This window comes from Pseudophryne corroboree, chromosome 3 (genome assembly GCF_028390025.1).
Source record: "Pseudophryne corroboree isolate aPseCor3 chromosome 3, aPseCor3.hap2, whole genome shotgun sequence".
Taxonomy (NCBI): Eukaryota; Metazoa; Chordata; class Amphibia; order Anura; family Myobatrachidae; genus Pseudophryne; species Pseudophryne corroboree.
Genome location: NC_086446.1, coordinates 241,441,134 through 241,454,062, shown reverse-complemented (window position 1 = coordinate 241,454,062; position 12,929 = coordinate 241,441,134). Strand labels below are relative to the sequence as shown.

At 43.6% G+C, this 12,929-nt stretch overlaps 1 protein-coding gene across 2 annotated transcripts in view; it reads left to right on the top strand.

Moving 5' to 3' along the window:
• The window catches only part of LOC135057652 (uncharacterized), a 166,742-nt gene extending 155,147 nt beyond the window's left edge, over positions 1-11,595 (top strand). The window contains exon 4 of one of the 2 annotated variants that reach the window (XR_010244266.1): positions 11,325-11,595. Coding sequence is in view for 1 of the 2 variants with exons in the window: in XM_063963464.1 (XP_063819534.1) it covers positions 577-1,256 (680 nt within the window). In the remaining variant the exon portion in view is untranslated. Of the gene's footprint in view, positions 1-576; positions 1,292-11,324 lie in introns of those variants that run through there. The other variant, XM_063963464.1, reaches the window with a different exon arrangement.
• The last annotated feature ends 1,334 nt before the right edge of the window (positions 11,596-12,929 follow it).

The window sequence follows — 12,929 nt, the reverse complement described above, 5'->3', positions numbered from 1 at the left end:
GAAACAACATTTACTGCCTTGTTAGTGTTTATCTAAAGGAAGGGCCATACTCAATTTTTACAGGCATTAATGTTAAATGGGGACATATCTTTGTGTTTCACATATCATTATGTCTTAGAGTCTCTGAACAAAACAAATTAAATAAAATTGTGTTGGGAAAATTAGAAGGCACACACAGGCGTGCACAGAAACTGAATTGCGGGTTTCGCACAGGACTTCCACCCCCCCACCCCCTCCACGGCATTATAGTGTTCTCACACCTCCCCTGTCCTGGATGTAGACTGCTTACCTGGTCCGCTCCTCTGGGTCGACCAGGTGAGCAGTCTATATCCAGGACAGGGGAGGATAGAGAACACTATAATGTTGTGTAGGGGGGTAAGTTTGGTGGTGAACCCGCCAGTCAGTGTCTGCGCACGCCTGTGAAGGCACATATGTGTTTCTTAAGGCAATATTCACAGTTTTTTGGACAATACACAATCTTTAACATTTTCATGAGTATTATTAAGTATGCCATGTTTAGGACAAGCGAAGAAATATATTTGAAAATAATCAGTGGCTGTTGTGACCCCCATACAGAACCAACCATCATGGGCGAGGACGACCAGCAGGAACCTGACCAACAGGCTACCTTTACACTGCACCTGCAGCCCGTTGCTTCTACACTGCCAACCCAGCAGCAGGATATGCCTCAAGCCTCCGTAAGTCCCCAATTGATCCCAACTCCACCACAGCAACAAATGTCCGCAGACTTTTGGAGCAGTTGGGCCACACAACAGGTCCAAAACACTGCCTACCTGAACACACACACACAACACCTTGCCAGTCTGCCGCATCATCTACCTCGCATTAGTAGGAACTCGGGCAGACTGATTGTTCAGGTAGGCAGAATAGCAACTTCAATGGAGCAAATCAGGGCGGACAACATGCAAATGCTGACAAATTTATCCAGAGTAATCGATGAGCAACAGCAGCAGCAACAAGCCCTAATACAAGTCATCCAGCACAACCAAGTAGTGACTGAAACTTTGTCCAGAATTGTTGCCAGCCACACTGCCACCAATAATCAGCTGAATGCCAGTATTCACAACTTGAGCCAAAGCATTACTGTGCTGGCAGCACAACAAGTCAGCTCCAGCTCTGGAACAACGACCCCTAGCCAGACCCCAGTTACCTCCCCTGTTCGACGCTCAAGCAGAACACGGGCCAGCGAAACAGGACAAACTTCTGCACCAAGCACACACACCCAAAAAAAATGATGAAGGCAGGAAATTTGTGCAACACAATAAATGTTTGGCTATTGTATTCCCTAAAAAAACCTGTGTCCGTGTCAATCATTTTAAAACACGCTATGTGTGTATGGTTTAATGGGGTAATGATTGTCAATGTTTATTTAATTAAAAGAAAAATAAACATACACACCAGTATAAAGAACAAACACTAACGAACAAAACAAACATTCCCCCCCCCTACAATACATGTAATAAAAGTGGTTAGGCAAGGTGATTATAATCAAAATAATACTTACGGGTAAAATATCGCTGAATAACTTCTTGCCTTACCTGCCTCCCTACATCTGTACTCACACTGTCACCAGATGTTTCTAACTCCTCTGCTTGCTGACTGTTTTCTTCCTCATCATGTGGCAGATGTTGTTGCAAACACAGATTATGGAGAAAACAGCAGCAGAACACAATCCTAGTCACCTTAGAGGGACTATACAACAAAAGCCCAGCAGATTTATCCAGACACCGAAACCTAGATTTCAGCACTCCAAAACATCTTTCTATCACGTTCCGCGTAGACTTATGTGCATGATTGTAACTGTGTTCAGCAGGAGAATCAGGTTGGGACAATGGAGTAAGTAGCCAAGAGTAGCAGCCATAACCACCATCACCTGAAAAACAGATATAGGCAACATTAGTACATGTGTATGATGAATAATTACCCCCCAAAAAAAGGAGTTTGAAGTTAACACACATACACACAACACACTTGGAACATACCCAGCAGCCAGCCATCAGGCATTTGTCCGTCCTCAAATTTATCGAAGAGAGATGACTGACTGAGGATGAAGGAGTCATGGCAGCCGCCAGGGTAACCTGCAACCACACTCATAATTTTTAGATTTGCATCACAAACCACCTGGACATTAGTGGATTTGTCCATATGTCTATTTTTATAAATATATTGTCGGCCCCTAGGTGGTCTCAGCTCAACGTGTGTGCAATCTATGGCCCCCAGCACATTGGGCATGCCAGCAAGCTCATAGAAAGCTACCCTGACTGCATGCCACTGCGACTCCTGGGTAGGGAAGCAGATAGAGGCATTTATATGGGGGTCCAAGACATCCAAAACCTGAGTGGACATTAATAAATATAAGGTGAGTGTCATGATCTGTATTCAATACAATACTGTGTTCTAAGACCTAACAGAAGCAACACTTAGACATAGACGTGTATGTATATTTCAACTCACCTGATTCAAATATTTTGAAAAGGTGGGCTGGGAGATACCAATGACGTCGCCTGTCACAGCATGGAAGCTCCCAGTAGCCATAAAGTGCAACACAGCCAGGAGTTTGTGCAGGCCTGAGACAGAGCGAGAGCGTGCTGTCTCAGGGTCTAGTCCCAGTTTGACAAGGTCATACAGACGGAAAATGTTGTTTCGATTTAGCCTAAACATCTGTATGACCCTATCATCAGACAATGCGTTTAAGTTTAAACGTCCCCTAAAAAAACGAGGCTGGCGCAGCCTCCGCGGCACCTGTTCAACCTGCTGACCATGTGCACTTACCTGGCCCTGATTTATTGAAGAGTCATGGAGCACTCTCAGGTATCCCCCAGCAACCAAAAAATCTGAAACACACACAACAGCCGCCATTTCAGAGTGAGAGATCTTCAAAATGTGCCTGGGAGCCTTTTATAGGGCCAAACATTCAGGTGTGACTAATGAATAATTGAATACACATGTAAACACGCTTCTCAAAAGCAGGTCTACTTTTTTTTAGGACTTTTGTACGAATTGTATTTTTTCACGACCGCAAATGCATTATCACTGTAGACATTACAAATACGAATGGTTAGTAAATGACCGTGATTCATACCTAAACAGCCGCGTTTTGACCGATGGTGTATTCATTCGTAATTTTACACATGAACTTCCAAAAAAATACGAATGGCCTCATCACTGCCGTGTTTTTGGCTTAGTAAATTACCGAGATGACACTTTGAAGAAAAAACGGCATCTCGGTCAAAATCAGGACCTTAGTAAATATACCCCTATATCTCTGAATTGGGTGTGGGATGATAGACAGTGTCTAGTTAGACAGTCAATAGATAGACATCCCATGTTAGACATTAGGTCGACAGGGTCAAAATGTCGACATGAAAAAGTTAGACAGTACAAAAGGTCGACAGAATCAAAAGGTCGACATGAAAATGATCGACACAAAAAAGTAGACACCATTTTTTTTTTGCATTTTTGTGACTTGTGTGGGCATTTTTGGCATGTGGAACCCCCAGTTGTAGAAAGGCATCCCCTTGCGGGACTCGCTTCGCTACCACGCTTTGGGCTCGCTGTGCTCGCCACAAGGTTTATGACCGACTTTATGCCGACATGGATAGAGAAGGTATGAAATAGTCTAAAAACATGTAAAATTTAAAAAAAGCTGTGTCTACCTTTTTTATGTCGACCATTTTCATGTAGACCTTTTGACCCTGTCAACCTTTTGTACTGTCTACCTTTTTCATGTCGACCTTTTGACCCTGTCGACCTTTTGACCCTGTCAACCTAGTGACTGTCTAAATAGACACTGTCTATCATCCGGATACCCTCTGACTCAGGCCCTCAGTACGTAATTAAATAAGTTAAATAAGTGAACTAATAAGTATAGATAAACAATAATAAATAAATAATTAATAACAATAAATATATTTAAATAAATAAGTAAAACAATTAGGCAGTGTACACTTCCCCACTCAAAATTCCTTAGCCAATCAGCCACAGCTGATGCTGGTTTTCACTAAAACAGAGCAGCAGCACTAAAACAACTGGGAGGTTAGAATGCTAGGGAGTTTGTGTGAGAATGGCCAGATTTTAAAAGCGCCAATTTACAAGGCAAAAATATTTACACCTGGGCAGGGCCAGCGTTACCCACTCAGCAAAGTCTGCAAAGCAGGGTTGGAGGGGCACTCTCCTCATTTTGCTACCCTGGTGCTGTGTACTGTTACTGGCGGCTGCCGCTGCTCCTGTCACACTATATGAGTGGGCCCACCATTACATCTGGTGCTCTACATGTGTTGCCGAATGACAAGTCCTCGTACGCTCTCTCCATCTAACCTGTTGTGGAAAGTTAAGTCTCAGCAGGGGTAGAAAGGGAATGCTGGGACTTTTGCTTCCACAACAGACTGATCTGTAATGTATCGGTGTACAGCAGGTGCACAGCAAATAATGATCCCTAGTGACCCTGATGCGTTATTCTGTGTGTAAAGGCAGCAACTGCTACATCTCTTACTGATTTATACAGCTGTTGTGGAAATATAAGTATCAGCACGCCCTTCCACCATCATTCCTGCTGCTGGGACTTGTGCTTCTACAACAGGACCCTCATTCCCCTCTTTTTCCAGTAATCAGCTCAGAAAGCTCTTGCTTGTGGAAATGGTATAATGGGTTAGGCCCTTACTATTTATTTTAGTGTTAAAGTTTATTATTTAATTTTTGTACCTCCCCATTTCTGTATATTTGTATGCCTTAAGGGGCACTATTACTGTGGCCATTTTGTGTATAAGGGGCACCACTACTGTGGGCATTGTGTATAGGTCACTATTGGGGACATTTTGTATAAGGGGCACTACTGTGGGCACTGTGTATAAGAGGCAGTACTGTGTGGCTTAACGTGTATAAGCGGTACTACTGTGTAGCGTAATGTATATAAGGAGCACTACTGTATAGCATAATGTGTATAAGGGGTACTACTGTGTAGTGTAATGTGAATAAGGGGCACTACTGTGTGTTGTAATGTGAATAAGAGACACTACTACAGTATGTGGTGTAATGTGGATAAGACTGCTATGGTGTGGCGTAACTTGAAATGTGGGAATTATTGTGTGCCCACGCCGCTTATGGGAGAGAAGACGCAAATTCTTAGTTTGCTTGGGGAAGCTGAGCACCACCCCTGTCCTGGGTGTGGAATGTGAGGCTCACATTGTCGTAGTGCAAAACAGTCCAAGGCTGGTGAATGGTGGGATGGAGTAAAACAGTTCTCAACTCTCAGACTACCAACCTTGTTGTGAAAAGTTCTGGGGCTCTTCCTTGGGCTATGGGTCTGGGGCAGGGGCGGATTGGCCATAGGGAGCGTATGTAAAATCCCCGGTGGGCTGACGTGCATGCTGGGCCTGTTTTGCTTGCTGACATGTGAGGGCTGGTGCTGCTGCCATGGTTATACTGTATACATCTGGTGCTGCCCATGTGAGGCCACTTCTACAAATTTTTCAGTTCCCAATCTGCCTCTGGTCTGGAGTAATGAGACATGTCAGTAAACCTGGAGTGGCAGTGTTACCGCTATAATTGTAAAGGGTTCTGTCTGTTAGACTTAATGAGTAATATTGTTTTTAAAACGTGAATAAAATACACACAATTGTAAAAAAAATTTTTTTTTTTTTTAATAGAAAACATATGCACCAAAACTTAGTTTTGGGGCATATTTTAAATAACATTTTTTTCGATGAAAATCTTCTTTATTTTGAATCCAATGTGATTTTCATCTGTTAATGGAAATTGTAATTAGAGATGAGCGGGTTCGGTTCCTCGCGATCCGAACCCCCCCCCGAACTTCACCCATTTTACATGGTTCCGAGGCAGCCTCGGATCTTCCCGCCTTGCTCGGTTAACCCGAGCGCGCCCGAACGTCATCATCCCACTGTCGGATTCTCGCAAGATTCGTATTCTATATAAGGAGCCGTGCGTCGCCGCCATTTTCACTCGTACATTGGAGATGATAGCGAGAGGACGTGCCTGCGTTCTCTCAGTTTCTGTGTTCAGTGTGCTGCAAATATCTGTGCTCAGTGTGCTGCAAATATCTGTGCTCAGTGTGTTGCAAATATCTTCTCAGCGTGCTGCAAATATCTACGTTCTCTGCCTGAAAAACGCTCCATATCTGTGCTGCATTGTAATATATACTGTTGTAGGAGGACAGTGCAGAATTTTGATGACCACCAGTATATATATATAGCAGTACGGTACAGTAGTCCACTGCTCTACCTCTGTGTCGTCAAGTATACTATCCATCCATACCTGTGCTGCATTGTAGTTGTGCGCAGTATATAGTAGGAGGACAGTGCAGAATTGTGCTGACCACCAGTATAAATATATATATATATCTGCATCATGTGCTGTTTGGGGACTATTTTTTGAAGTGCCATCCTGTCTGACACTGCAGTGCCACTCCTAGATGGGCCAGGTGTTTGTGTCGGCCACTTGGGTCGCTTAGCTTAGCCATCCAGCGACCTTGGTGCACCTCTTTTTTTCTTTGCATCATGTGCTGTTTGGGGACTATTTTTTGAAGTGCCATCCTGTCTGACACTGCAGTGCCACTCCTAGATGGGCCAGGTGTTTGTGTCGGCCACTTGGGTCGCTTAGCTTAGCCATCCAGCGACCTTGGTGCACCTCTTTTTTTCTTTGCATCATGTGCTGTTTGGGGACTATTTTTGAAGTGCCATCCTGTCTGACACTGCAGTGCCACTCCTAGATGGGCCAGGTGTTTTTTGCCGTCCACTTGGGTCGCTTAGCTTAATCATCCAGCAACCTCGGTGCAAATTTTAGGACTAAAAATAATATTGTGAGGTGTGAGGTGTTCAGAATAGACTGGAAATGAGTGGAAATTATGGTTATTGAGGTTAATAATACTATGGGATCAAAATGACCCCCAAATTCTATGATTTAAGCTGTTTTTGAGGGTTTTTTGAAAAAAAACACCCAAATCCAACAAAAAATTTTCAGGGAGGTTTCGCCAAAAACGCGTCCGAATCCAAAACACGGTCGTGGAACCGAATCCAAAAGCAAAACACAAAACCCGAAAAATTTCCGGTGCACATCACTATTTGTAATCTACAGGTAATCCATTACCATGGAAAATAAAAATAATAAAACCACATGAGATGCCACAAACCTGCTTGTAGCCTGTGACAGCATGACTGAACTGTATTGACCAGGTTCTCAGCCAATCACATATAGTTTCCCACACTGATTCCCATGTGATTAGCTGGCAATGAGATGAGTCCTGGGGTACCGTGGGGTAAGTTAAGTCTCTATTAATTTGGGGGAAATAAACCAGTAACAATGTTGTGGACCTTCACTTCCATTGATTTCACTGGAGTGTCTATATTCGGGATGCGGTCAAGATGCCGCCGGCCAGAATCCCGGCGGTCGAAATACCGATGCCGGATACCCGACCGCCACAATCCCGACATATTCTCCCTCGTGGGTGTCCACGACACCCATAGAGGGAGAATATAATAGTGTGCCGAGCGTAGCGAGGCACCGTGCCCGCAAGGGGCTGCGTTCCGCTCGCCACCCCTGTTGGATTGTGTGGTCGGGATTCCAGCGTCGATATTTCGATCGCCGGGATTCCGGACGGCGGCATTTAGTACTGATCCCCTATATTCATATATTGTAATTGTCACCCATATTGAAATTATATATATGGCGGTATAACTGCTCTTGCTATCTGTTAATGGGTATGTACACAGTGTTCTCTTGTAGAGAGATGAATGGACTTTTTGACTGACATGCTTTGAACACACTGACATACTGTAGAGCAAAGAGTGTCAAAAAAACACTTGCAACAGCACAAAAAACATATGCAGATGATGCCAATAGGAATGCAAATAGATACGTTCACTAGAAATGCACACTAGGAATAAATGGGTTTATGTTTGCATGCTTTGCAAGTGAAAGACTTTATAGCCAGTAGGTAAATGTCTGTACTCAGCACTTAACCACTTAACTAGCTAATATCAACAAAAAACACTCAGAAATTGTAAGGTATTTTTATGATTGGATTAGGTCAAGAACTATTTCAAACTTTTTCAACACAATTTTAATTTAAAACAAAATCACAGTATCCCGTAAAAATAGCAATTTTTATGCTATATCAGTGCTTCCCAAACTTTTCTGAATCACGGTTCCCTAGAGTATCAGAATCCTTTCCACGGCACACCCACTAGGCCAAATGTTTGTTATTGAGAAATTTAGAAAGAAATACTAAATTAAATTGTGTTTATAGGTCATTCTTCGGTTCAGTTATATGGCGAGGGACAAGATTTGCTTCTGTTTGTCCACATGTTTATGATTGACACCAGTAGCGGATCTTGCCACGGGCAAGCAGGACTTTTGCCCGGGGCGCCGCCTTCCGGAGGGCGCTGGCGCCATCCGGAGGGCGCTGCACCGTGGCAAGATCCGCCACTGCTGCCCGCTGTGTCCCCCGCCCGCCTCCGCTGCCCGCTGTGTCCCCGCCTCCTGTGAAGGGAACTAGACGCGTAGCGTCTAGTTTCCCTTCGTGGAGTGTACCTTTGCTGAGCGGTGCGCGATGACGTCATCGCGCACCGCTCAGCAGTCAAGTGGCGCTAGTAATGTACAGGGGGCGTAACTGACCACGCCCCCTGTATTAGGCCACGCCCCGTTCCCTGCCCGGGGCACCGAGCGGGCTTGAACCGGCCCTGATTGACACCCACCGGCACTGGTTTTGCCTATTACATTGAACATAAATAATTTGAACTGGTTTACCATTGATGGCTGTGTATTATTTTTTAACAGTGTCAGGAAACACTGGCCATAATTCTACCATTATGCCGATGTCAGTGCCGGCTAGGGTGGGAGGATTGAAGGTAAAAATAGTTTCTGTATTGATAGTTTTATTCTAATATAATCCCTCCCCCCCCCTCGAAAAGCAGGGACAGAGAGACTTCTTTGGGTACAGTCAATCAGATGCGGCCATGCCTGGGAAAGCCCAGCTAGGTGTGCGACCAAGCCGGGTAAGTGATTAGGGCAGGCATTCCCAACCTCAGAAGTTAAGGCACACTAACAGGCCAGGTTTTAGTGATATCCATGCTTAAGCACATGCGACTTAATTAGTAGCTGAGTTATTTTACTGTAACCTCCTGGATATCACTAAAACCTGCACTGTTAGTGTGCCTGTGTGAAGGGATCAAAGTAAGAAAGAATGGAGAAATACAATGAGGCAGAAGAAGAATTAAACTCATTCACCAGTGATCTATACAGGGGCAATATAATCCATACTTGCCAATTTTAAAATGTTCTCCTCTGGGAGAGTTACCAGGGGGGAGATGCAGCTGAGCACTATGGGAAACAGGGATGAGAACTTAGTCCCCATCTCCCAATGGCATAATGATGGTAGAGGCAGGTCTGTGTAGAGGTGGCATAGTGATGGCATTATTCTGTGTGCCCGCCATGCCTATTTCACTAGGAAGTGGATCGGATGCGCCAGTTAGTCCCTGGGACCACCTAAAAATTTGTGAATACCCCAAAATCCTGGGAGAGTAGGCATGTATTATATAATCTACCTCTACCTGTTAGTTATACCTTTTCTTCTACAACTAAGTATTCCACCTGCTCTTCCATCTTTAAAAAGATACATCTTCACATGTAGGTCACAAATAATAACAATGAGTCAGGGGTCAGAGATTCTTAACCAGGGGTCCCTGAACCTTCTGGGGGTACGAAACGTATAAGACATGTAGCCCCACCTGGTTTAATACATATTTTTATTTGTACAGAGTGTGTTCAATACGTGTTCCTCTCCAGCACTGACTCCAGTGTTACAGTATGTCCCAGGAACATTTATGTAGTCATGCTTTGCATACTAGTGAAACAGGTTCTAAATTGTTCTAGTGTGGTGTTTGTGTGGTAAATCTGATACTGTCACATATTCCTTTTTTCTTCGGTGATGCATTGTGATAGATATGTTGTTTTGATGTAAAGAAGGTTGTGTGAAGATATGGTGGTAATAATGCTGCATTAAGACACCGTTACAGTATACTGTATACACAGACAGATATAATTATTGTTTGGTAAACTGTTCATTGATGTTGCAATGGATGATTTTTCAATTTTCGAATATTGGACTTCAGGATGGATTATAGGCTTACATCCTATGGACCTATTTACTTAATTTGAATTCAAATAACTGATTTAGTACTGATACCTGAGCTCTCTGTTGGTCAGTAGCCTTTCATTGGAGCTTAAACTATTAACCTTGCTAACATCTAAAATCTAAATAAGCTATATACTCTATATACTCTGTTTCATCACTGTAGCGAGTCAACAAAATCCAACTATATTTATTTGGCATGATCTCGGGGGTATGGGTCATTAGGTCAAGACGTATATTATAGGTCAAGATTTAGGTTGACAGTCTATAGGTCGACCACTATTGGTCGACATGCATTATGTCGACATGGTCATTAGGTCGACATGTACTAGGTCGACATGAAAAATGTCGACATTAGTTTGTTTACTTTTTTTGGTGTAATTTTCTTCATAAAGTGACGGAGAACCCGAATTAGTGCACCGTGTCCCCTCACATGGCTCGCGGCTTCGGGCAAGGCCCCTGACTCTGCTACCACTGTGCTCGGCACAGGTTACTATTCCCAATCATGTCGACCTTTTTCCATGTCGACCTAGTACATGTCGACCTAGTGACCACGTCAACCCAATGACCATAAGCCTGATCTCAGATCAGCACATCGTTGCTGCTTTGGATATTATAATTTGATTTACTGTAAACAGTCAACATTATTTCAAAGGGCGGGATGTACTAACCTTGCGGTGTACATCCCGCCACACATTGCATCGATACTAATCGCTTATGCACTAACATATGCGATTAGTATCGCAAAGGACAGCTCTCCCGATAAGAGCTGTACTCTGCTATGCGCTTCGATCCCTGGACTTCCCAGTTTATGTTAGGGGAATAGAAGGTATATATATTTAGTTTTTAAATATTACAGTTATATAATATTGTAAGTAAGCACTAGGGGAACTACAGGTATCTATAATATTCTGCTCTAGACCATACATAAATATACGTTAAGTCATAAAGAAAAGCAATGAAGCCCTGCACAAGTACAGTACTTGCACTCTCTGCAGCATAGTGTGATTTGTAGCCTCTTCCAGTACAAAATGTTGACGTAGACTGTACTGTACAGTATGTCATAGTTAGACATGTAATAGAATATGAATAATTGGGGGAGAAAGTAGGAGTTCTGTTTGTTCCTGATGACGTTTATTGACCCCATTATCTCCATTAGGAACAGTAAGAAAACCGGTGAATGTCTTCACATGTGAGAGGAAAATATAATCTGCGTGGATATATGAGAGAACAAACACATGAACATATTAAGTGTAAGACAAGTGTGCTAACATTTCCTTGTCCAGTGGTATTTGTGGCCTGGATGCACATTCTTGCTGAGTAAGGTAATGATTGCGTTGGCGGAACATATACAGGTGTGTTAGTTGAAACCCGTCACTGCTTCCTTAATAAATAAAGGTGAATATCTATTATTTTACTGTTTTCTATTGTAGCAGCTGATTAAATAAGTTAAATTGGGGATTATTTAGAGTTGCATGTATGACAGTTTTTTTTTGTGTGGGATAGACATCTTTGTATTGCACATGAACATTACTAATGTGTATACATACATCCATATACATTTCTTTATATACTGTTGTATTGGAGAGGCAGAATAGGACCAGTATATGCTGAGTACAGACAGGGCCGGCAACAGAAATCCTGGGGCCCAGTACAGTGATATCTTTGAGGCCTACTTAGATTATTTATATATATATATATATATATATATATATACTGCTCAAAAAAATAAAGGGAACACTAAAATAACACATCCTAGATCTGAATGAATTAAATATTCTTATTAAATACTTTGTTCGTTACATAGTTGAATGTGCTGACAACAAAATCACACAAAAATTATCATATGGTCTCACAAGGGGTCTGAGGATCTCATCTCGGTACCTAATGGCAGTCAGGCTACCTCTGGCGAGCACATGGAGGGCTGTGCGGCCCCCCAAAGAAATGCCACCTCACACCATTACTGACCCACTGCCAAACCGGTCATACTGGAGGATGTTGCAGGCAGCAGAACGTTCTCCTTGGCGTCTCCAGACTCTGTCACGTGTGCTCAGTGAGAACCTGCTTTCATCTGTGAAGAGCACAGGGCACCAGTGGCGAATTTGCCAATTTTGGTGTTCTCTGGCAAATGCCAAACGTCCTGCACGGTGTTGAGCTGTAAGCACAACCCCCACCTGTGGACGTCGGGCCCTCATACCACCCTCATGGAGTCTGTTTCTGATTGTTTGAGTAGACACATGCACATTTGTGGCTTGCTGCAGGTCATTTTGCAGGGCTCTGGTAGTGCTCCTCCTGTTCCTCCTTGCACAAACGCGGAGGTAGCGGTCCTGCTGCTGGGTTGTTGCCCTCCTACGGCCTCCTCCACGTCTCCTGATGTACTGGCCTGTCTCCTGGTAGCACCTCAATGCTCTGGACACTACGCTGACAGACACAGCAAACCTTCTTGCCACAGCTCGCATTGATGTGCCATCCTGGATGAGCTGCACTACCTGAGCCACTTGTGTGGGTTGTAGACTCCGTCTCATGCTACCACTAGAGTGAAAGCACCACCAGCTTTCAAAAGTGACCAAAACATCAGCCAGAAAGCATAGGAGCTGAGAAGTGGTCTGTGGTCACCACCTGCAGAACAACTCCTTTATTGGGGGTGTCTTGCTAATTGCCTATAATTTCCACCTGTTGTCTATACCATTTGCACAACAGCATGTGAAATTGATCGTCAATCAGTGTTGCTCCCTAAGTGAACAGTTTGATTTCACAGAAGTGT